The 26651-nt window shown below is 32.2% G+C and overlaps 2 protein-coding genes across 6 annotated transcripts in view; one reads left to right on the top strand and one right to left on the bottom strand.

The window, feature by feature from the left end:
* LOC127729145 (von Willebrand factor A domain-containing protein 2-like) overlaps positions 1-11651 on the bottom strand; it is a 28064-nt gene extending 16413 nt beyond the window's left edge. The window contains exons 1-3 of one of the 4 annotated variants that reach the window (XM_052236809.1): positions 11546-11651; positions 8399-8531; positions 961-1002 (exon numbers count right to left, since the gene is read on the bottom strand). In XM_052236809.1, coding sequence (XP_052092769.1) covers positions 961-997 — 37 coding nt within the window. In that variant the 5' untranslated portion in view covers positions 998-1002; positions 8399-8531; positions 11546-11651. Of the gene's footprint in view, positions 1-960; positions 1003-7704; positions 7771-8398; positions 8532-9817; positions 10006-11545 lie in introns of those variants that run through there. The other 3 variants (XM_052236808.1, XM_052236807.1, XM_052236810.1) reach the window with 3 other exon arrangements.
* Positions 11652-13342: 1691 nt separating this feature from the next.
* Positions 13343-26651, top strand: part of LOC127729141 (uncharacterized) — a 31194-nt gene continuing 17885 nt past the window's right edge. For both annotated transcript variants that reach the window (XM_052236796.1, XM_052236797.1), the window contains exons 1-10: positions 13343-13451; positions 15289-15379; positions 15593-15739; positions 17552-17783; positions 18563-18638; positions 21542-21709; positions 21961-22167; positions 23306-23594; positions 24052-24175; positions 25528-25628. In XM_052236796.1, the coding sequence (XP_052092756.1) occupies positions 15307-15379; positions 15593-15739; positions 17552-17783; positions 18563-18638; positions 21542-21709; positions 21961-22167; positions 23306-23594; positions 24052-24175; positions 25528-25628 (1417 nt within the window). In that variant the 5' untranslated portion in view covers positions 13343-13451; positions 15289-15306. The remainder of the gene's footprint in view (positions 13452-15288; positions 15380-15592; positions 15740-17551; positions 17784-18562; positions 18639-21541; positions 21710-21960; positions 22168-23305; positions 23595-24051; positions 24176-25527; positions 25629-26651) is intronic.

The following is a 26651-nucleotide window of genomic DNA, read 5'->3' as shown; positions in this document are numbered from 1 at the left end:
CCTCTCCTGTATGCCCTATTGCCGGCAAAAAAAGACGCTTGTTATCGTATAAAGTGGAATATAATAGGCAGTTTATGTCAGCAAAACAAGAGTTTTGACTCCAGCATCTATTCACATAGATTCAGTAAACTTATTTTGATCGAAATTCCACTTTCAACCGCCTTCCTGTGGTGAGCAAGGGGCAGTAAGGAAGGGTTATTTTTTTTATTACATCAATAAATTTTGTACAACTCATATGTCAACATGTCAACTTCGTACTTTATTTGGCCTTTTTAACTTTTTTGATTCGAGCGTCACTGTTGAGTCTTTTGTAAATGAAACGCGCGTTTGGCGTATAAAATTTTAATCCTGGTATCTATGATTGGTTTTAGTCACATGATCATGTATAACGTATACCCACAACACAGGTAAACATGTCAGATAATAATATAACATAGATAAACACGTCATATGAACTTAGAACGCAGGATCACATGTCAAATATACATAAAACACAGTATCACATGTCCCATATACCTAGAACAAATGATCACGTGTCTTATACAACTAGAACACATGAGCATACGTCACAGAAACCTAAAATGCAGAGTCACTGGTCATATGCATCTAGAAGACATGACCAGAATACAATTAAATATACATTGCGCACAAGACCGCATATGAATCACACGTTAGATATACATTGCACACAAGATCACATATAGTTCACACGTTAAATATACATTGTACACTAGATCACATGCCACATTCACCAAAGTACAGGTTCAGTTTTCACAAACAACTAGAACAGTACCACGTGTAATTTACATCTAAATCATAGTATGATTGCATGCTGTATCTCCTTTGTTAAATAGACTAAATGTATGCATAGCATAAGAATCATTGTGCGAACGTAGTAATATATTTGGAATGAAATACATACAAGTTCCTTAAATAAAAGCTATAAAATGTGAAACATACCAACTGCACAGCATACAAAACAGATAAGTAGCAGCATTTTGCCTGTAAAAAAAGATTTGGTAGATTTTTCACAGCAAACCAATCGTCATAATATATGAGAGTATGTCCACTTACCGGTGTTTAACAATATTATTGACTGTATGATGTCGACGTTATCGGTTTACACATCGAATATTTATCGTAATATTCACCCCTTAACAAATAAAGAATTCCAAAACATAAACATTGAAGCATGCGAACACACTTTTCAGTTTATTGGGATATACGAATAGTAACGAAACACAAGTGGAATGAGACTTATCATTTACAATTTTGTATTCAATAAGGTGTTTAAACCATTAGTTTTATTTGCAAATTACAATATGAAGGATACATTATCTTGTAATAAAATATGCAAATTAAGAATTCATGATGAGCTACAAATTAATATTTTTACGTTTTCAAAGCTTTCATTAGTAAGGTAGCACTCCACAGTTAGAAAAAAACATTAAAATTGAACCACAAAATATTTAATCATCTTCTATTCCTGGCTTTCTAATACATTAACCTAACTGTTTGTGTTGTACATGTGCATATGTATGTAATCAGTATATTCCATAGATATGATTTTTAAAAGTTAAAATGGTGAAATATAATTCCTTTTTTGTGTATCCATGGCAACATTCTGCATTTATTTACCATAAAATGTTGCAAAAAGGGGGGTAAAAATGTCACATATTCCCCAAAAATTTGGTTCAAACTAGAATTTCAATGCCTTTCAGTGATACCTTTTCAGAAACTGTTGATATAAATCTACCAAATGATCAAATAAAAAATGGGTGTCTTTCGCCTCATTTTTTCGTAAAATTTAATTGCAAAGTTCGTGCGACAAAAAGTTGGAAAAAAACATTACAATAATTGCCAATATTTGGTATGGATATGAAAATACGGACTGTCATACAGAAAACAGCCCATATTACATACATTACATAATCTTGATGTTCCTTTAAACCCACTATGAAGGCTATTTTAATCTTCAGCTATCCAAAAATGAATTTTATTCTACACTAGCTATCATATTTGAAAAATCCACAGGGGCCAAAATGCGAAACTACACACCTAACTGTGGAGTGCTACCTTAATATGATTTTTTTCCCCCTGCCTCAAATCCAAATTCAAACCCTGTGTTTTACTAGCTGTAACGATTAAAATGGTACCTTAGTTTTTAAAATTGGTTCAGTAATAAAGATTTTATGAAGGTTAGCATTTGATGTTAAAACGCGACAAAAAGTCATTTAAAAAAAAATGCTTGATCAAAGCGTAAAACCTCAAGCCTGTCACATTTTTGGGGTAAATTTCTCAAACTTTTTCCTTTTTTTTCTGTTTAAAATCATAAAATAACCTTTAAAGAAGAAAAATTGTACAATTTTTAGGTATTTGAAAGCATTTATAGGTCAATTTTGCTGTAAATAGCATACCAAACCTTGTTTTAGAAACTCTCAAGCAGGGTATAAATATCTAACAGTACTGGCATCATTTAATTTCATTCATACCAAATTATTATATTAAATCCTGCTAGAAATGTTTATTTGACTTATTCACATTAAAAAATATAAAACGATACATTCTGAGGCTATCATATAAAGCACAATCTTTGGTTACAAGGGCGAAGCTAATGGAGAACAAATTTAAGACAGAAACATGTCTTAGTGTCAAAATGTGTATATTTGGTTGCTAAGGACAGTAAACAATAAAATTAACATGTATTGCAATCCTATCATTTTTTTACCCCTTCAGAACTACATTAAGAACCTAACAGACTAAAGATTTGTGGTAAAATTTATCTTAAAAAGTGCATTTCTGTGCTTTCTGATGTGCCATAAGGTAGCACTCCACAGTTAGAAAAAAACATTAAAATTGAACCACAAAATGTTTAATCATCTTCTATTCCTGGCTTTCTAATACATTAACCTAACTGTTTGTGTTGTACATGTGCATATGTATGTAATCAGTATCTTCCATAGATATGATTTTTAAAAGTTAAAATGGTGAAATATAATTCCTTTTTGGTGTATCCATGGCAACATTCTGCATTTATTTACCATAAAATATTGCAAAAAGGGGGGTAAAAATGTCACATATTCCCCAAACATTTGGTTCAAACTAGAATTTCAATGCCTTTCAGTGATACCTTTTCAGAAACTGTTGATATAAATCTACCAAATGATCAAATAAAAAATGGGTGTCTTTCGCCTCATTTTTTCGTAAAATTTAATTGCAAAGTTCGTGCGACAAAAAGTTGGAAAAAAAATTACAATAATTGCCGGACCAATATTTGGTATGGATATGAAAATACGGACTGTCATACAGAAAACAGCCCATATTACATACATTACATAATCGTGATGTTCCTATAAACCCACTATGAAGGCTATTTTAATCTTCAGCTATCCAAAAATGAATTTTATTCTACACTAGCTATCATATTTGAAAAATCCACAGGGGCCAAAATGCGAAACTACACACCTAACTGTGGAGTGCTACCTAAATGATTTTAGTCTTAAATGATCACTGAAAAACGTAAAGATTGACTTTTAAAAAACTATTTAGACTTTTAGCACTGCTGTAAATTTTAAACGTTTGTCTGGCAGTTAATCCAGTACTGTTCAGTAGCTTATCAGACAATTAAGTATGATGTTGTTTAATACTGGTAAAGGTGTAATACCACCAAATCATAGTACGTCACATCCGGTTGCATACGAAAATAGGTCGAAAAATAATATTCCCTTGAATTTGACAGTTGTAGGTAATTGATCCTACATTTCATTGCAGTAAAACATTTCTGAGTCATAAACATATATCTTGGGTATTTCAAAGCACCATTATTTCTTTATTTGGAGTTTCTATAGAATATTTTGGAAACTTGAGGTTACATGGTTACTAAAGCTTGTACACAGGTTAAAAAAGGGGGAAAATTTGATTGGTTAACTTCCAGTGATGGTTATTTTCTTATATGCAATGAAATGTTAGGTGAATTTTTTTCTATAGTACTGGACAGGATAAATCTTTACTCATGCCAAGTATTTCTTTATTTGAAACAAAGATAAATTCTGCACAATTTTTTGAAAAGTGCAAATTTAACAAAGACTAATAGGGGAAAATCAATGGTGGTATTACACCTAATATGGGAAGCTGTACATGCACCTTTGACCTTGTGAGTACTCTCATGTGTTAAAATTTCTTGCTATTTAAGTGAAATATTACAAGTAATGAAATATTCTGAGTGGATTGAGTCTCCAAAATACATTTTATGAGAAAATTTCCTTGAAATAGGACTTTACCATGAATATTAGTTGACAGAACAAGCCATACTTAGAGTTTTGGGGAGCTTTTTCTCCTTATTTCTTATATTCTGCTATACTAGAAAATTTTTCTTAAGAAATACTTTAATATATATATAGTTTTAAGTAAATGAAATTACTTTTAAAGCAGTAACAACAAATTATTCACCAAAAAAGAAGTTTTTTATGTCCCTCTCTGGAACGCGGCGTAAATTTAAGTTTTACGTAAGGACTTATTGAAACCTCCTTGGAGACAGTAAATTTTTATACGGATAGTTCATTCAGCTTGAATACTTCAATTAATAATTTATAATAACATTTCTATCATAAATGAGTGAAAGTTACCCCAAAATATTTATTTGTTGGCCTAAAAAGTAGAAATTTTGAGGAAATGAGAGGTATAAATGGACCAAAAGAGACCTTATAAGGAAGACAAAGAGGTCCATTAGTAGTATTTATCATCCTAAAGTCATCTTTTGTATCATATTCAACTGTTTGTAGGCAGATGAGATAAATATTTGATCATTTATTGGTCCACACTATATTCTATCATGATGCGGCTTGGTTTGGATTTTTCGAAGAAATTTTGCTCGAATCGCTGTAGATGTCGTCTTACATTATACTAGATTTTTCTCAAACTATTGAACTGATTATGACAAAACTTGACAGGAATGCTTGAAATAACCAGTATTACAAAGGAAAAAAGTCACATTCAGTTTATTTAACAAAAAAGACTTCTTTAGGTGTAATACCACCAAATCATAGTACGTCACATCCGGTTGCATACGAAAATAGGTCGAAAAAAAATATTCCCTTGAATTTGACAGTTGTAGGTAATTGATCCTACATTTCATTGCAGTAAAACATTTCTGAGTCATAAACATATATCTTGGGTATTTCAAAGCACCATTATTTCTTTATTTGGAGTTTCTATAGAATATTTTGGAAACTTGAGGTTACATGGTTACTAAAGCTTGTACACAGGTTAAAAAAGGGGGAAAATTTGATTGGTTAACTTCCAGTGATGGTTATTTTCTTATATGCAATGAAATGTTAGGTGAATTTTTTTCTATAGTACTGGACAGGATAAATCTTTACTCATGCCAAGTATTTCTTTATTTGAAACAAAGATAAATTCTGCACAATTTTTTGAAAAGTGCAAATTTAACAAAGACTAATAGGGGAAAATCAATGGTGGTATTACACCTAAATAACAACAGTATGAACTGAACATATCTTAACTGATTGAACAGTACTGAATTTATCACAGTGGATGCGTCTGACAGTTTATTAAAAAAAATTAGTGAAAATGACCTAATGATTTACTGGTCAGTTTTTGAGAGCTGTTCCGTTAAAAATGGCCGTTTTAGTTCAAACGTGGGTTACTTGTGATTTCTATTGATTCACAATAATATTGTTTACGATCAACTTTGCATGAAATTTCATACAATGTTAACGATGTAAGGATGACATCGTGAGTGTATTGCAATGTTAACGATGTAAGGACGATATCGTGAGTGTATTGCAATGTTAACGATGTAAGGACGACATCGTGAGTGTATTGCAATGTTAACGATGTAAGGACGACATCGTGAGTGTATTGCAATGTTAACGATGTAAGGTCGACATCGTGAGTGTATTGCAATGTTAACGATGTAAGGACGATATCGTGAGTGTATTGCAATGACGACACTGTAAACAATGTAAACAATAAACGAGATGTCATGTTAAAACGATGTCGTGAAGTTGTAAACATAGCGATATTGAACGATGTAAACAATAAACGAGATGTCATGTCAAAACGATGTCTTGAAGTTGTAGACATAGCGATGTCGAACGATGTAAACAATAAACGAGATGTCATGTTAAAACCATGTCGTGAAGTTGTAGAAATGGCGATGTCAAACGATTTTAATAATAAATGAGATGTTATATTTAAACGATGTTCTGAAGTTATAGGCATAGCGATGTCGAACGATGTAAACTATACATGAGATGTTATGTTCAAACGATATCGTGAAGTTGTAGACAGCGATTTCGAACGATGTAAACTATACATGAGTTTTCATGTTAAAACGATGTCATGAAGTTGTAGACATCTCATTGTCGACAAAATATTGAGACTTTACACTAAACGTAGGTAAATATATGTTATCAACACTGTTTACTGTCCTATATGTTCTCCCATTTATTTGTATTGTGGTCCTGTCATGTGATGTTGTCGTTTTGGTGTTGTGTTTGACGTTGCCATAAAAGCGGGAGGTTTGGCATGCCACAAAACCAGGTTCAACCCACCATTGTTTTCTTAAAATGTCCTGTACCAAGTCAGGAAAATGGCCATTGTTATATTATAGTTCGTTTCTGTGTGTTTTTGTTGTGTCGTTTCCCTCAGTTTTAGTTTGTAACCCGGATTTGTTTTTATCTCTATCGATTTATGAGTTACTACTGTTGCCTTTATTTACTTATAGGATAAAGAGAGTAAATCTTTTGAGTAAGCAACATATTGTTTTCATTTTTTTCTTCCTTTATGTGTGCAGTTTTTATGATAAAATATTGATTTTTTTTTATATAAAATATTGTTTGTTTATTAAATTTGCTCCAAAAGATGAAAAAAATACATATAAAAGTAAAACACATACATTGATAATGTCAATTTGCGGCAAGAGAATATGCAACTAGAAATGTTCAAATCTTATAAATCGATAAAGAAGAAACAAATCAGGGAAATAAGTTGTATTTGTTTGTTTTAGGTTGAGGAATTACTGCAATATACCCTTTTTGTGCTGATGCGGCGTAAAGCAATCAATACTAATATGTTAGTCAATATCATTAGTGAATTGACATTAACCGTCGGAATGCGCATATCGTCTGTAAAATTGTTATCGTTTAATATCATTATTTCAGTAAAGAAAATTCATGTTCATTAAAGATCTCTGATAATCTATGTTAATTTTTTTACAACTTATATAGGATCAGGGCGATTTGTAATAGTCAATATATCAGTATTGCAGTTTTCATGTTGACCTCTTAATCTATGTGTTTTCTTTCCTGTTTTGTGACTTGGAGTTGCATTACGATGGACGTATTGACCACATAGCATTTTATTTACACAGATAAAAATAGAAATGAATATGTAATCATTACTTTTAAATGTTGAGCAAACACATCAAGTGAATAGGTCAAAATGCTATTGTCGAAAACAAATAGTGAATGAAAGGGTCTAGTTTAGACTTGATTTGAAACCGACTTTTGGAAAAAAATCTTAATTGAAATTAGATCATACTTCAATAAAATCATCTGGATAAGTAAAACATCAATGTATACTACTAAACACCTATACATAAAAAGATAATATTCTAAGGTTATAATTTCAGCTTTTGGTACATTATCTGAATTAATATTATAACTGATATAAAGAGTTTACCTTGGGTGGAATTTGTCTACTTCCTTTTACTTAAACATATTAATCAAATCCATTACACATTACACAAACTTACCTTCAAATAATGAAATAATTTTTTTTATTTCTTATAAAAAACTATTTAAAGTTTTTTTTTGACAGGCAATTCTATTCAATGCATAAATTATTTCATTGATTTAGCTAATTCGGAAAAACCTGTGATTCAAATACAATACTCAAACAGTATTGGTTCAACTTTAAAATCGATTTAATAACCCATACTCGTTTAAATTTCGTACATACACAATCTACAAGTAACCATGGTGTAGAACTGAATAAGGAAGTCAGTAAGATCCATCTTTGGTTTAAAGTTTTACTAATTTTATATTTAGTTATGCTTATTTACTTCAGAAATATGCATTTCATGTAATGGTCTATGTGCCAAGTTTTGCCCCTAACTTTCAAAAATGGGATGCAGTAAAATTTCCTTATTGCTTTAAAATGAATATAACCAAGTGTTATTTTACAGACTATTGTTTGTCGTTTCGTCTTTTTTTGACATGATTTTGTCTATCATCCATCAATATATCATTTCTGATAATGGTTGTCTAGTTATCTGTTTTATATTCCTAACGATTTATATTATAAATGCAGATTATCGATGATAAATATACATATCGGAGTGTTTGGCGAGAATCTCTTCATTTATAATTCATACCTTAAGAATCTTGTCGCCCAATCTTTATTTGTTGTACTATCCGTCACGATATTTGTCTTTCTTCGAACTTGACGTTTCTTCTTATGTTTTGTTTTAAGTCCATGAATGTGAAAGTACTAGTTTATCAACAATTCTGAATGAAGAAAGCAATGTATTAATTAAGTACCGTTTTGACAAATGAGTTATTATTTCAGTTGACAATGCGTGAATAGTATATTTTTTTGTAGTAAAAAGTAAAATCACAAAAATACTGAACTCCGAGGAAAATTCAAAAAGGAAGGTCCCTAATCAAATGGCAAAATCAAAAGCTCAAACCCATCAAACTAATGGATAACAAATGTCATATTCCTGACTTGGTTCATGCATTTTCTTATGTAGAAAATGGTGGATTGAACCTGGTTTTATAGCTAGCTTAACCTCTCACTTGTGTGACAGTCGCATCAAATTCCATTATATTGACAACGATGCGTGAACAAAACAAACAGACACAATAGGTAAAAATGTCAAAAATAGGGGTACAGCAGTCAACATTGTGTTATCATCTTAATCACTATAAAAACAAACAAATGTAACAAAGAAGCACAAAAAGGCATAATTATGCAGTGCACTGGAAAATAACAAATATAATTCAATAACGGACTTTGACCTTCTATGAGCAAGTATATTCAAGCAAAAAATTAAAAAAAAAAAGCATGTATAAGACAATTGCAAAATGACTTTATTGTTAAGTTTGTAAGACGAGCGTTTCGCGTAAAAGGGAGGCGGAATATATCAAAATGGATATTCAACCTCATTAGTGAAAAGTTGGAAAGCATTGAACCAATCGAGCTGATGCTGATCACCCTATCGCTCAATTTTTGTTTACGACGGAATCGTGTTACCAACACTTAATTTTCCTTGTATTTTTTTTAAAGGAATTCTTGTTCATACAAATGAAAGCATGTAAATAATCGTAAATCTACTAAAGCGCCTACTTTGAAAAATATGCACTAGCATTTCTGTCTTGAAATGGCCAGTCTTACAGACCTTACGTGTTAAAAGGTAATGTGTTCAAATAAAAAAAAATATCAGCATAAATAGAGATTTTCAATTCTATCATGATATCTCATAAATAACTAAATGAAAACTGACAGAATGTAGTAAAACTACTCGAAAGGATACGAATCCCCGTTTCGATATCAATTTTACAATTCCAAAGTCTCATCAAGAAGTAATTGTCGAAGATGGATCATGATAGAAAAAAATAGTCATGTTGAAATTCGTTGACATGTAGCAAATAATATTGGTGTATGCCGTCGGGAATTTTTGGTATTATTAATATCATATTCCATATGCATGACACGCGTTTACTTTCGTATTAGTACATGGTTAATAATTTGAATGAGCAACACAACGGATGTCACATGAGGAATTGCTTACCCTTCTGGAGCAATTAGAGATTTTTTAAGTTAAACCTTCTTCCTCATGCATTAATCATATAGTAGATACTCACGGCTGGTAATCTACACACGCAGAACAATCGGTTCTGCAATGAAAACCGTGAGAGGATTTTCCGGTTATGCATGAGTGGAGTAATGTCACCGCTTCAAAAGGTATGTACATTTCTTAATCGCAATTTTCTAACTCAACTGATCAAAATATTGAAAATCGAAGAATGCTATGCTGTGGTGAATACTTTAACGAAGAGACACATGTATCATTTACTGTTGAGCATGGAGTAAAACTTCTACAAAATCAATCGTCCCACGAGTAATTGCCGAAAAAAGTGACATTTAAATTTTGAAATGGTTCTAATAACAGACCTACAAGTTCAGATTTAGTTTTTTTTTCTGTCAACGGGATTGAATGTCGTTTTGGGCGGCGTGTTCGCTGTCCGAAGGTGATAGACGTCTTAATAAATCTAAAAACTGTCAATATTCATTATTTCATGCGTGAGGGGATCGGTTCTGATTGAGGACATCGTGAATGCGTGAGGGGAAGTGCAAAAATTTTTTTAATCTTTGGCCTTGTGATTTTTTTTCGACTCAATAACTTTAACTTTAAATTTATATTTAGTATGAACTTCAATAAAACCTATGCAAGTTACTTGCCTTTCTTTGAAGTGATTGTTGCATTTTTCGATATAAAGATATGATTGCACTTCCCCTCACGCATTCACGATGTCCTCAATCAGAACCGATCCCCTGAACTTGTAGGTCTGTTAATGGAACCATTTCAAAATTTAAATGTCACTTTTTTCGGCAATTACTCGTGGGACGATTGATTTTGTAGGAGTTTTACTCCATGCACAACAGTAAATGATACATGTGTCTCTTCGTTAAAGTATTCACCACAGCCTAGCATTTTCGATTTTCTATATTTTGATCAGTTGAATTAGACGATTGCGATTTAGAAATGTACATACTTTTTGAAGTGGTGACAATTGCTCCACTCAAGCATAACCGGAACATCCTTTCACGGTTTTCATTGCAGAACCGATTGTTCTGCGTGTGTAGATTACTAGCCGTGTACTGTCATCTAAATTTTATGTACATTTAAAGGTTTTTGTAATGAACAAATATTTTGAATGTCTTAACATTTACATATAGACCAAAATACGAGGACACATACTACGTCAAGTCAGTCAGAACGTGATGTTTATCAGGAACTTGTGGGATTTGCTTTATGTTGCAGTCGACGAGTTAGACAAAAGTTCATTCACAAATATGACGCATTCAGTATATCAATTAAACTATTACATTATTTGATGTTTTGGTCCTACTTATAATACAAGTACTAATAAAACAATTTAATTTTTGCGATTGTTTTTTTTTCTCGTCATATAGTTATTTATAATATAATGTGTTTAAATGATTATCGGAACCTCGTTTTATCTTTTTGATCAATGTGTTATTTTGGTGTGTATGATATTGAAAAAAATAAATGAAAAACAAGACTTCATGCGTCCGAAGCGGTTTTCTGGATTTATCGTCATCAGGAACGCTGAGAGAGAGAGAGAGAGAGAGAGAGAGAGAGAGAGAGAGAGAGAGAGAGAGAGATTGAATTCAATGAACTTACAGAGGAGTTAAAATAAAAATAAAAACATGTATTAAAATAAACATGCATAAAAAATAGGATGAGATAACATATGAATATATATATACTTACACACACAGCGAGACGGTATATTTATGTAGCCGATTGTGGAACTATAGCATAAAACCAGCACCAATATGTATACAGTCTGATTGAAATGACAAAAGAAAGCATGCGCAGTTATCACAAAGAAAGCTCGTTTGATCCCAATTGGAAGATCGACAATCTTTTGTAAAAAATTGTCACCAAACGTAACTCATTGGTTGTAAACTAATTAATAAACACACAAGCCGAATAATGATGTGAGTTTTGCAGTATATTTTTTATCTTAATATGCCATTTTTTATATGGAATAAATCTAAATTGATTTATTAAGTTATGAATTTAAAATACTTAAATTGTAGAAAACACGCATTCTTTAATTGCAGAAACAGGAGAGAGACTTGTATTCTAGCAGATTTTAGGAATTATTGGTTATTGGTGCCTGCATATGGAATATATATCTCCTAGTTACTACGATAAAACAGGCTGGCGTTCCTTATTTTAATTTATTTTGAATGACTGCTGCTTACCAGGAAGCTTTTATTGCTTGAGCTGTAGTTTTCTGTGCAATATATACTGTTGTTTTTCTTTTCGTCGTTTCCTTTTGGTCATGATATGATACGGTTATTTTCAATTTTGATATAGTTTTTAATTACCGTTTTGTAAAATATTCACATCTGAATCACATTGTCTCTAGAGTAGGTAATTTCACCATAAGTTTAAAGTTTGGTTTGGCTTGCTGATGAATTGGATTTAAGTATTGTAGATAGAGAGAGATTGTATGGTGCATGTGAGAATCCAGTTATCTTAAGATAAATGTAAGGACACATTGCAAATTGAGAACCAAATCAAGTGAAGAGAAGTCCAGTTTATACCTCATACTTCGGCTTCTTAAGATGAATGATAAAAATTTTGCCATATAATCTCACGTTCCGACATTGATGATGTCCTTACACTGATTAATAAGAAATTTGGTGCCAATCTTTCCAATTGAAATAAATAAAGAATATAAAATAAACATTCAGGTCTGCTTCATATCTTCATAATAATAGATTGGCTGTTTGTATAAAAATATGGAGATGAGGTATGATTGCCAATGAGACAACTATCCACCAATTTGAAAGTGGATGTAAGCAATAATAGGCAACCGTACGGCCTTCAACAATTAGAAAAACCCATATCGTTTAATCGGCTATAAAAGGCCCCCACATGAAAATTATGAAAACTAACGGCCTAATTTATAACAAAACAATTAAAGAAAAACAAATATAACAGACATGAATCAACGACAACAACTGAACTACAGGCTCCTGACTTAGGACAGGCACATTAAGAATCTGGCGGGGTTAAACATGTTTGTGAGCGCTCAACCCTCCCCCAACCTGGGACAGTGGTGTAAAAGGACAACATAAGAACAAACTATAAAAATCAGTTGAAAAAGGATAAACTCATCAGACCGATACAAAGCAGAAAAACATCAAACAAAAACACAGACCGGACGTGGCAGGGTGTGGGTTAACAAATCAACTTTCCATGAACGAGATGATTTCAATTTTCTCATTGTACAGCTGTTCATACACTATTGGAAACGGCCTTATGGTCCCTATTCTAATATCCTTGATAAAGAGTATTACGTTTATAGAACAATTCTGCTAAAATTTAAGACCGACATTTTAAGCAAGACAATATCCGTAAAAATAACGAGTTCATCTTGTAAGGTACAGTTTTTAAGTGTCAATATATCTTTATTACATCACAGCTATTAACATTTTTCCTGTATGCCTATTTTTGAACAAGGTTTTAATATAAAGGTCGTAAAATTTACCTTCCATTCACAAGGACGATTTGATCAACGCTTTGGGTTTGAAAAGTAATTGTTACGTGCAAATAACTCATTTACAGGAAACCGTTATCTTCAAAATAAAAAATTTTCACAGTAAGTTATCATATATTACCATAAGTATATATTGTTCTAACAGCAAAATTTAAGATATACATATATTATTTCCCATGGTTTTTGTTTATACATGTTATTATAAGATTTGATTATCGATAAGCAACTGTTGCCTCTCTTTCGTCAGAAATATCGTATAAGCTAACGTTAAAACGTCTTGTTTACCATATAAATATTCAATATACTATATCTAAAACGCATATAACCCTGTATAAATTTAGTTGCTATCGAAGCGGTTTCTTTGATTTGCAGTTTTCAGGAACGCTCGAACCCCAAAAATTTAAAAGCCAATGATGTGTAAATACTGGAATACGCGAGTAGCTGCATAGGCTATAACCAAAATACGCACATAAAAAGAACATACAAATTCATCTTGGGTCAACTTTGCATGAGGAAGTTGGAACTTTATTTTGTAATCATCTCTAAATTTATCAACAGTAAATCTTTTAAAAAATGTGATACAAAATGTCAGTACCGAAGCACTGACTACTAAGCAGATGATACTCTCGGGAACTAAAATACATCAGCTGTTGTATCGACCAGTGGTAGTAAATGAAAATAGTAGTTTATCAAAATGTTTGAAACATGAGAGCAGGTTTAAACAAACAGCAATTACAATTAACATAAGGCAAACACGAAAACATAAAGTCAGCATTATAGATATAACTTTTAATAACGAACTCCTCTATACCAAACAATGTAATAACAAAAATACCGAACTCCAATGACAATCAAAAAAGGGAAAGCCCATAAAATTTGGCAAAATCAAACACTATATTCAGCCAAAGGAACGACTGGAAAACAACAGTCATATTCCTGACTTGGTACAAGCATTTTCCAAAGCAAAGTTGCTTAAAATCTAATGAATTAGGTATAATATTTTTTTTGTTCGTGTTATCAACAATAATTGTTGCTTTTTTTTTTAAATCATATTGTGATTTAATAGGAATTCAACACTATGCCAAATGGATACATATATCATACTCGTTAATGATTTTTTTTGTGTTAATTTTAGAAATTGAGCCTCAATTTAATATATCCGATGCATGGACGTAACCTGTTTACCTAATATGTTAGAGTTGCCTCAGAAGTCACGTTTCATTTTAGTTGACTTTCATTTTTGTCATCAAAAGGGTCTATTCGGTACATGAATGAAAAAAAGCAGTTTTTTAATCAATTTGATTCAAATCAATAGATTTCAAGCAAATCAGTTAATCAGATGGAAAGCCTTGAATGCATTTATTTTAGCAAGAACGTAAAATTCTATTAAATTGTAAGTAGAGTGATTGAGATACTGTTGGTTGATGCCAATACACTTCAATATTCAAAAACAAACAATGTGATCGATATTCAATTCAACGAATTAAACTCTGCAATGTTTACATTATATGTCTTAACAAATATAAACCGGTTTATTCACCTGTAAATCAAATAATAATAAACGATCAGTATTTAATAACATTTTTTACGTTAACACCTTATATTTTATAATGTAAGTCATAATGATCACGTGATGCTATAGTATATTTTTATTTTTAAAGGTAAAATGTCTCGGTGGTAATTTAAAAAACTATTAGCTTGTACTATGTTGGAAAAGCAAAACCAAAACAGAATTTAATAGTTTTGTAAGGAGTCTTTGAATAAATTATTTTTTTCTTCATCGTTACAAATCAATAGTCATATCAATATGACATACAGTTTATTGTTTTTGGTATTTCGAGCAAGATGTGATTGCTCTCAAAACTAAACTAAACTAAAGTCTACAAATATGTTAGATCGTGGAATGTAATATTATAACTATAAAATGAAATTATCTCAGTTACAGGAACCTACAAGTATGGTCAAATGTCATGATATATTGTTATTGTTATCATTAATGACAACCGTAAAAGTTCTGGATACATCTGTTGGTATGTTTATTGTATTAGAATTTACAATATTCCTTACATAATTGTATACTTTAATGCATATTTATCCTCTCAAAGTTAAATCCGCAAGAAGTTTTTTGTAAAGGGGACGTACCCAAGTTTTCTTTTTTACTGTTGTTATAACGACGACGACGGTGATTTACTGAACAGTAATAGTATATTTGTTATTTTTATTTTTCATCGATATCGAATTAGATGACTCAATAGACAATTTAATTGACGGGTTTCGGCGACAACAAATGGCTATGTCAGCATCCCTCATTAACGCCAGTCAGAATTTAGGCCTTCCCGATAGATTAGCACAGGCGGAGGTAGACGAAGCCGAAGAAAGAGCAGCAATAGGTATGTCAGACTCAACTAAATTGAAAAAAAATGATTCTTCTTTATATAATCTTTTTTTCAGCCGAAAAACAAAAACATCACTGAAAATATATATCTTGTTTTGGCATATATTTTTTTATCAAAATAACATATTTAAAGATATTCATCATACGGACTTCACAGGAAATATGAGACCAATATTCCATGTGAAGCCCGAATAACAATATTTTACTGAAGTGAACATGAATTACAGATCATCGTTTTACTTTGAAGGGAATATGGGCTCATATACCATGTCAAAGTAACCAATTAGAATTGAGAGTTAACCACGATATTTTACTTCAGCATAATGTACACTGATTTTGCACCAAATAAAGAATACCCTTATATCGCCAAAAAAAACATCAGGCGCATTGCATACGTTTTAGACAACAGTTGATTACCGATGATCAAATTTCACAAATCGATTAACAAAGTATAACAAAAATACAGAACTCTGAGGCAAATTTAAAAAGGGGAAGTCCATAAAAACTGACAAAATCAAACGCTATCAATCAACGGAGCAAGTAAAAAATAGCTGCCATACTCCTGACAAACATTTCCAAAGAAAATCCTGATTTGAAAGCTAGCTTAATCTCCAACTTGTATTTCTAGAAAATTGGGTAAGCAACCCAAACAGACATTATACGTTAATGTGATAATAATTGGGATCCAGCAACCAAAACTATGTAAACATACACAAGAGACATACAACATAACTGACTGAAAAATTCAAACAAACAAACAAATTAATGTAACAAAGACGCCAGCAAAAAAGGTGTAGAAGATAGTAATAAAATCATCATAGATGCCTTGATTAAAATTTTTCACACCAGCCATGCGCCTTGTCTAAACAAAAACTCTCCAGTGACGTAAATTCGACAACCAAAAGTTTTTGTCGTTGATAGTACATACAAAAAGATACAATTCAAGGTATCAAACGAAAACTGAGGGAATCGTATGAACTCTATAAGGATCCAGACAGAATATGTCTACAAGATAAGTGTCTCCTGATACAGAAAGAATCAACTGCTTTGCTGATGAAATATTGTCTTCTTACAATATGTTTGAATATCATTCAATGCAGTAGCTAATGAATTGAAACATGAATTTGTTCTACTGAATGTTTTAGTGGCCTCGTATTTCTTACTTACAGCAAGTACGCTAATTTTCAACAGTATTATCTTTATGAAAATCGACTATTTAAATAAAGTTCTCCAATCTGATTTTTTTTTCATAAACATTTTGTTTTTTCAATTTGATAACATGAATTATCGTCCTTCCGTACGCCTATATCACCCTGCTCAGTCGCTCCGTAATTCTCGTATCACGGCTTTGACACGAGAGCAGGCATTATCAGCGACGTCACAATGTCTGAGGAAAAGTTATCAGCGACGTCACAATGTGTGAGGAGACGTTATCAAGCTTGCTTTCGTCAAACTTAAAACTGTATTAGGGAGGGTAAAATGACCAGTAATAGAACGATAAACAGATAATGAATTATCGGGTTTTCTTCGTATAGATATCGTAAAATATCAGCCGCTCGACACAATGTGAAGCTTTTTAGCTCGTTGGCTGCGCTCATTCGCCAAAAAGTTTCACAGTGTGGCTCGCGGCTGATATTTTATGATATCAATGTGTAGAAAACCCGATAATCTATACATCAAAGCCATGTGTGTTTTTATTAAAGCTATATAATGAAATAGAGGTGTTGAAACTTCAACCCAAAAAGGAAAATTGTAGGCAGTGTAATCAATTTCTATAATAAAATGTAAGAAAATCATTTTATTGTAGCAAACCGAAGGAAAAATGAAGCTAAAACTCCATTTATTGCTACAAGTTCCTTTCCTGGTGTGGGTTATATCGGGAGAGGATATGATATATATAAGGGAAACCCCCTTAGTGATGATGGTGAAGTAGATCAAGGTTTTAGACTTCCGGTTATAGATTTACCATTTTCCTCCCGTTTTACTAGTGATGGAGAATATCGTATTCCAGACAACGTGGATGTTATCCCGGAAGCAAGGTTAACACAGATTACAACAGGGCAATCAAAAATTGAAGGAAAACAACCACCAACAATAAAGAAACCCAATCAATATTGTACAAAAAATTACAGAACAAGTCAAAATATCCGATAACATCATAACCAAGCGAATAAGACGAAATAACACTTAATAGTCCATTAAAATTTACACACACAAAAAAAAACTGATGATGAGGTAACAAATTACAAAGTGTATTGATATTGATCCTTAAATAGAACAGGTAATTCCTTCTCTTTTATTAATCAACATTTTCACCTATGACGATCTCAAGTGCCCAGGAAGTGTAAACAGTTCCTATTTCGTTAGATGCAGTTATTCAGTTACATTTAGATAAAACATCCGATGATAAGTAAAAATAAAGAAAAGGAAACGGCATTAGAAAATCAACATATTGAATTGGAAAAGGAATTTTAAATAAACGTCAATGAGACTATACAATTGATTTTGTATGGTTTATGTTTATCAGAGGCGTAATATATTAAGGGGAAATTCTCGTAAGTCGAGACATAGTGAAAACACCATAGCAAAAATGCTTAAGACAACGAAAAGACTAACCCGTTCACCGAATGATACACAAAAAAAGACTGAACTGCACGAGACTCAGCATGAACTTGGGGATCCCGAAGTGTAAGCAGATCCTGCTCCATTAGTGGCACCCGTCGTGTTACGCAATGCAAGTACAAATTCAGTGATCTCTTTTAGTTTGCATACTCTCATTCATAAATTCATTTAAATAATATTGTTCCTGTAAACATAGTGCATCATTTGGATCATCTTACCACCAGCTGAAAACAGAAACAGATTATCAAAGTATGCTGCAAGTGGATGTATCTGTAAGTATGGTCACATATGACATTTTTTACTTAGGGTTATTTTCTACTTATTGTTTTGTACAGTTTGTTCTTATGTGGTGCTGTTGCACCACTGTTCCAGGTTAAGTGGGGCGCCCGCCAACATGTTTATCCCCGCCACAATCTGTATGCGTATGTCCAAAAGGCAGGTGCCTGTATTTAAAAAGTTGTCGATTGTTGCTGTTTATCATATTTGTTTTTCGGGGTTTGTTTTGTACATAAATCATGCCGTTAGATTTCTCGTTTGAATTATTTTACATTTTTCAAATCGGGGGCTTTATAGCTTACTGTGCGGTATAGGTTTTGCTCATTGGTGAAGGGCGTACGGAGACATAAAGTTGCTTTCTTCTATGTCATTTGGTTTCTGGTGAAGAGATGTCTCATTGGCAACCATACCAGATTTTCTTATTTTTATATTTAGACATACAATTGTCTGTTTAATGCAACCACCGAGCACACGATTATATAGTATCCCATTCAAAATAATATGTATTTTATATTAAAACCGTTATCACGACTGTATGGTCTGAAACAAATAAATATTCGTTTTCAAGATGTTAGAAAAAAAAAATCTCATGAAACGTTTGTTCACTTTGATAAATGAAATCATAAGGAAATTAGTGGAACCAATTATGAAAATCTCTTATAAACGTGGCATATCTGATCAACTACCAATTGATGAGATTCCCTTAAAATAAGTTTAGAATGGTTAAACCTCTAAAATATAGCAGTATACAATACACAATATCTTGCGTATTATCATTTAATAAGTAAAACAATTCTATTTGCTATAGCGAATTATGATAGTTTACACTCGAAAACGCCATTTTCAAAAAAGATCGTTGTTCGGTACTTAAATTTATATGGTATGATTATTTAAAAATATTATGTTTTCCGTTATTCAGAAAGAATATTCCATGTTTCACCATTTTGATATGTTATTCAGACATATACACCAGAGGATTCAAGTACTTAATCCCTTCTTAAGTTTTACGGACGCTATCATTATTCGGTCGAACGTTATGAAATATCGGTGTCGCGAATGACAATGGATATTTTACAGTTTGTAGTTTGTAGCTGTGATTCTATCTTTTATTTTCTATTCATATGTATAAGTAAAGATAATTAATCATCCAGTTCATTTGTATGATTTTAGTTTAAAGCAACTATGTTCACAGGATTTATTTGTTTTACAGTTTGATTTGGAAGAAAGGCCGACATAGTTAGTTGCACTATAACTAACACAATTCTATATTAATATTCTTGTAATTGTTATAAAATACAACAAATAACATAATTAGAAACCTAATCTTGATTTATATCCAATTTTTAGAAATTTACCTGTGACGTTACTTTATGTGGCGTTGATCCATTCGTGCTACAGACACACACTTCATAATTCTATTAAGCTGTTTTTGTGTACTGTCCTAAATTATTTTAGTTATTTGTTGTTATTCTGTGGTTAATGTCGAAATGTACTTTTATATTATTTATTTATGTATTTCTCTGTCTTTGGTATTTTTGCATTTATTTGTACTCTGTTCCCGTCATGTAATGTTGTCATTTTAGCGGTATATTTAACATTGCCTTAAAACGCGGAGGTTTGGCTAGCCACAAAACCAGGTTCAACCCACCATTTTTTCTTAAAATGTCCTGTACCAAGTCAGGAATATGGCAGTTGTTATCTAATAGTTCGTTTCTATGAACGAACACTTATCCTAACGACGGGTGCCACAAGTGGAACAGGTATTGTAACTATACACTATTCAATAAGTGAATCTTTACAAAACAATGCAAATAAATTTCAGTTTAAGACAACACCACAAAATTTATATTATTTTACGCATACACACAATAAAGATCTCCCAAATCAACGCATGAACACTTTTATTCATTTTTTTTCAGCAAAATAACCATCAATAGAGGAATAATTATAAACTGTTTAAAAATTTCATTGGCTCGTTGAATCTCATCAAAGATACCAGTTTATAACCCAGTTGATTATTGAGTCAAGCTTTGTCTTGAATTTTTTATCATGCAAGAACAAGAAAGAGTTATTTCTGGTTAATTTTTGAAAAAAGGTACATCCATCCTCGATGTTTGAAGTCGACTAAACAAAAAAATAATTATACATATTCCACGACCGCAAAATACCCGAATAAATAGCTATTGTGTGAATTTTTAAATAATTGTTAGATAATGTGTGCCTTATATTTCTCTACTAAGTGTATTTTTTTAAACCTCAAATTTACGAGTTAAAGAGTGTCAATAGATCAGGTTAACATTTTATTCTATAATTATAATTATTTGATGTGCAGATTAGAAATGCACGAGATGACCGTGACAAATCAAAACTGATAAAAGGAAGTTTTATGATTGACTATACTCCATTGGTATGAGTTTAAGAATAGGTGGGATAAACGTCAATGAGAGAGCACCAAACAACCACAAAAATAACAAGCAGATTTTTAGACATAAGGGTATTCTTTACCAATGCAGATATTAAACCTCTATCAAATATTACCAATTACCGGTCTCGACCGTATGACAGTGAGTGGCTGTCGTATGAGAAGCAGGATATACGTGCTACCTTCGAAACAAGTTATACCAACCTCGGTACGAACTAGAAGAAAACGTTGACCCTTGCTCTTTCATATTAATTTTAAACGTTGGCTATTAGAAATCCTCATTTTATTGGTCGAGATACTCAGAAAGGTTACTCCTAATCACCAAATCGTAATACTTGGTTAGTTCTTATCTAAACGGTGGAAAAATAGATATGCATTAGTATGTTATGCATACTGATATATGTTTAGTTAATAGCTCTGTCTTATCATTGGAAGACTTGTTAAGTTTTATACTGACCAAACATGTTGATTTTGTAGGTTCAAGCAAGTGCTAGTGGCTTTGGATTCAGTGGAAGTTTCAGTGCTAGTACTTCTTACAAGAGATCTGTTAAAGAAGTAACGAAAGGAGAAGCTACAACAGTAGATATTGTTGGTAGAGCTAATGTTTACAAAGCAAGATTGTCATCAACGGGCACGATATCTAAGGTAAACGTGAGTTACTCTCAATTGAGCATTAGACAAAAATACCAAAATTGTTTTATAGAAACGTTTATTTTTTTTTAATTGATTTCATTATATACTAGTTCACCCAATGTTAATAACTAAAACAAAATTACTGTATTTCAACACAATTGCAAGGCTTTATTAAAAAAAGGTCATTTATCGTTAATACAAAATGAAAATTGACTAAAAAATCAACAGTGAAATTTTAAAACGAAATGCTATATTTATTCTAGCTGAGTGAAGAGTTTGAGGACAGTATCAGAGCCTTGCCAATTGAGAGGTGTGAAGAGGATGTCATACAAAGATTGTATGTAAAAGTGATTGAAGAATTTGGGACTCATTATGCAACAGAAGTTGTCATGGGAGCAAAAGCAGTACAAGAACTTCGATTTAAAAATTCTGATTTGGACCGATTTAAGTCACTAGGTGTCTCTGTTAAGGTGTGTTAGAATGATTAAGATACAACAAAAGCCAAAATATCTCTGCAAATGCATTACACAATAAAGATACCAGACATGATATAATATGCAAGGCGTGTGATTCTTCACAAAGGTTGCATCAGTGGCATTTGAATCAAATCAGTTCCGTGTCAAATCAAAATAAACATTATTTTCCTTGAAACTGAACATTTTTGTACAGGAAAACAAACATTTTTTCTATTATTAAAACTTTATGACTGAAGGTGCTTTGTAACAAAATTGATATTGACATTGATACATGGTAACAAGGAGATGTGGTATGACCATCAATGGGACAAATTGAAGATCCACATACCAGATGACAAAGGTGTGAAAATTAAAACTGAAAGTTTAATAAGACATTGTATTATTTACCGTTAGCTGCTGACCAAGCATAACATGTAAACGGACGCAAAAAATTAACTTTAAACATATTATGTAAACGCCACGTTTACTCTTTTTTCATGTCAAAGTAATGTCACAAAAATTAATTGATTGTTTTTAAAATAACTTTTATTCGTTTGTACAAATTAAAATATCTACTTACAAAATAAAATGTTGAAAATCAATGCAACAATGTTTTAAAGTCTATATATAGCATACACAAAACCAACAACCCTATCAGCTTGAATATAAACTTGAACACTGTTTGACAGTTTCCAGTTACATGACCATTGATCGACGCAAGAAATTTTAGTAACTGGGAGGAGTCAAATTCATTGTATGCTCCACACAAATAAAAAAAAGTTATTTTGAGGGATAAAACAAACCTAGGAAGAACTCAGGCGTAAGGAGATGTCAAGCGACTAAATAATTACTGCAAGTCGTACAGTACACAAACCACTAAAAACAAATAAAAGAAAATAGGAGAAAAATGTTAACCGCTTCTTTGATGTCAAAAAAGCGTAATTTGGATTAAACTAGTGTTCCCTATCGTGTTGTTAACAACATCGATTTTTGTTGATATCCTGCATTCAGTCACAAATAGTAAGCGAGGTGAATTAAAGTAATAGTAGAGTTTACCGATCAAGACTATTCTATGTCAAATCAAAGTCTGCAATGCCTACCAAATTTAAAAAAATAAATAGTAATATAGCGGTTAGTTTTATTGTTTACAAAGGTCGCTGCTGAAATGTCGTTTGGATTAGGTTTCTTTTCTGGAGGCGCTGGATTTAGTGTTGGAGTTACTTCAAATGAAGAATTGAGAGAGATGCTGTCAAAAACTGAAAAGGAACAACGGGAGTATTACATTGGTGGAAGACCTCCATCCATGGATTACAGTGCAGGTTCAACTGAAGCTCTACGAGAATGGGCAAGATCAGCAGCTGAAAATCCAGCACCTATCCGATATAAACTGGCATCAATTGACGCAATTATTAGACCTGAATACTTTAAAAAGAAAATCTTAGGTAAATATTATATCAAAAAATAACTTCCCGCAAATATGTCATAATGGTTTATAATGAAAAATGGTTAATGGGCAACACATTAGAATATACATCGTACAATTTTGCCTCTGAAAATAAAGATTCCGAAAAAGCACCTACCTGAAGAAGTTCATACAACGACATATATCAAGGGCAAAATGAAATTATTTGAACACAAGCAATGGATATAGCTATAAAAGGTATAATTTGTATCTTGACCGCCATCAATCAATCATTACATGCTTTAAACCTTCTTGAATATTCTGCAGAAGAGTTGAGCAGCAAAGTATATGCTACAGGTGGATTTGTTTTCATGCATAATCAGTTGGAGAATTGTCTCATTGGCACTCATACCACATCTTCTTATATCTAATTAGTACGACATTTAAGAATTATCTAATTATTAGTAATTGATTATTGGGATTTTATCTTTTTACAGGATTGTATGAGAAAAAACAGTGTTTTAGAAAAGCCCTTTTTAACCATTGTACTTCAATGATACCTGCATACCATTGTAGCCTTCTGTCTGAGTCCTCTGTTGATGGCTTTCCGGGAACATTTAAGTAACTATATAATTCAACAAAGCGTACATATTTGTGTATTATTCAAATTACATGATATAGAATCGAATTGGTGCACCGTTTACGCATCGAATATTTATTTCTCCTAAGGATAACTGTATTCCGATATACGAAATCCTAATTTTGTTTAAATAAGGAGCAGCACTATTCGTACTTTTCGTTTCCTTTCATTTTCGTAAGATCTCCATTTGACATTCTTCTTCAGTTATATTAGCAGAACAAAAGATTATATTCACCAGGCAAGTAAGAAACATCCGTGCAGTGATGAAAATAACGTTCGCCATTTATAAAACATATATATCGTGGTCACCCGAAAACGTATCTATATCAAAGTGATATCATGACAGTACAGATAAGATTGAACAAGGGAGGGTTGAGAGCCCACATCCCGTGCCTTTGTAAACCCACTACATGCCAATGTGTCTTATCAAGTTATAAGGATCTGATCAGTAATTTCCTTTTGTCATAATTGTCATCATTTAGAAAATGTCAATTACTAATAGATTGTTTTATAATTTCTAATAAATTCGTTCACAATTGCCCAATACTCGGGACGATGTAGATATTCAAATATAAGACAACTTATCAAAGATACCAGGCTTTTCATTTGTGTGTACGCCAGACGTGCGTATTGTCTACAAAAGATTCACCAGTGCCACTCGAATCAAGACGTAAAAAGGATAGATCAAGTACAAAGTTGAAGAGCTTTAAAGACCTAAAATTCCGAAAGGTTTTGCCAAATACTGCTTAGCTAATCTATTCGTGGGGTAAAAAATCCTTAGGATTTCGAACTATTTGAAGTTTTGTAAATAGCTAATCTATAAATATTACCATATCAATGATATCTTATGTCAACACAGAACTGCTGGTTTCTTAGCTGGTGATAATATAGACGCCGGCATATTGTTAAAGAATATGTAAAATTCTTTCAATAATCGTAGAAGAAACCTATGGGGACATAAAAATCTAAAACTAGTAGTAAAAAAAGCTGATGCTATGAAAAAATACAAACAACAATTCACAAATCTATACAGTGAAAATATTGGCACCACGAACCACTACCAAGCCTGGAGGGTAATTCATACGGTACGTAGGAGTAACCAGTTTTTCATTCCGGTAGTAGCCGTCGTCGTGTTTGAAACATAAATGTGGACAAGCATAAAAGATTATGGTTTCAACCGGTGGAAAATATCCGCTGAAATGAATTTTGGTTTACGTGTATATTTTGTACTTTCTCATCTACATGCATCTCATATTCAATATAAATTGCAATCAATAAGTCTCATTCAGTGACAAAGAAACTAATGTGAAAACTTCAGAAATTAACTTTGCAGATATGGGGATTTCATAAAAATACGAAATGGACATAGATACTTGGCATTGTCACAACATTATGGAATATCACCCGGCGTAACAATGAAACCGCTGACCACAGGTAAATATCTGTTCAATTGATTATAACTGAACAAAAATGTTTAACCAGCTATGTTGAGAGAGGATATAGACGTGTCGAAAATGATATGGCAGTGACATAGACGTAGGGTATAAACAACAACATAGACGTACCGACAACAAGAGACCAATTCCTTCATACTCTCCTTATCTTAATTACTATCTAACACAGGTAGATACTTAGAGTGATATTAGGAGACGCTGAATAATAAACCATTCCTTCTAAGAAAAAAACATAAGTAGTCGTTGAGCAGCACATATCCCAATTAAAGGAAACATTGGCTTCGAAAAATTCTGATACCGATTGTAGTGGGCAAACGTTCATTTCTGGAATAACCTTCAAATGAAAACCGGAGATTAAATGTAGGAAGTATGAAAATATACATCAGTTTGTTTTCTGTACATGCATCGAAAACATACCATTTATAGCAATAAGCAAATATAGACTCTAAAAGACAATTCCCGATGAACAAGACATTCAATAACTAGTTGGGCAGCTGCATGAAAAAAACCATATGAATTGAAAAATGAAAACTCTCAGTTTCTTCTGTCTTGCCAGGAATGTTTTCGTTTTTTTCTAAAATGTACTTCTAGTAGTTTATATTTTATTATCAAAAGCACAATTAAATAAGTCACCGAGCTCGTTTTCGTCCTACAGGTTTTGACAAATATTGACAATTTTGTAAAGATTATGCTAGCGAAAAGCATTCTGACAAATTTTACTTATCCGATGCTTTTGAAAAATAAAAGCGATAGAAAACCAACATTCAAAAATCCTTTTCCAGATATCTTTTCAGTGCAAAGTTCCTTAAAAATAATTGATCACTACCGATTTTCAAACTCCGAGACCTTGCTGATATGAAAATTTGAAAATTTATTTAGAAAGAGAGCGCTAACAAGACTAGGCGCATGGACATCCGGATGCACGTACCCACGGAAGGACATACGGGAAGGGTGACACATATTGGATTACCGTACTTTTTTTCTCTAGCTAGAATACAAGATA

This window comes from Mytilus californianus, unplaced genomic scaffold (assembly GCF_021869535.1).
Source record: "Mytilus californianus isolate M0D057914Y unplaced genomic scaffold, xbMytCali1.0.p SCAF_2, whole genome shotgun sequence".
Classification (NCBI taxonomy): domain Eukaryota; kingdom Metazoa; phylum Mollusca; class Bivalvia; order Mytilida; family Mytilidae; genus Mytilus; species Mytilus californianus.
The sequence above is the reverse complement of the archived record's forward strand: the minus strand, read 5'-3'. Positions and strand labels throughout refer to the sequence as shown.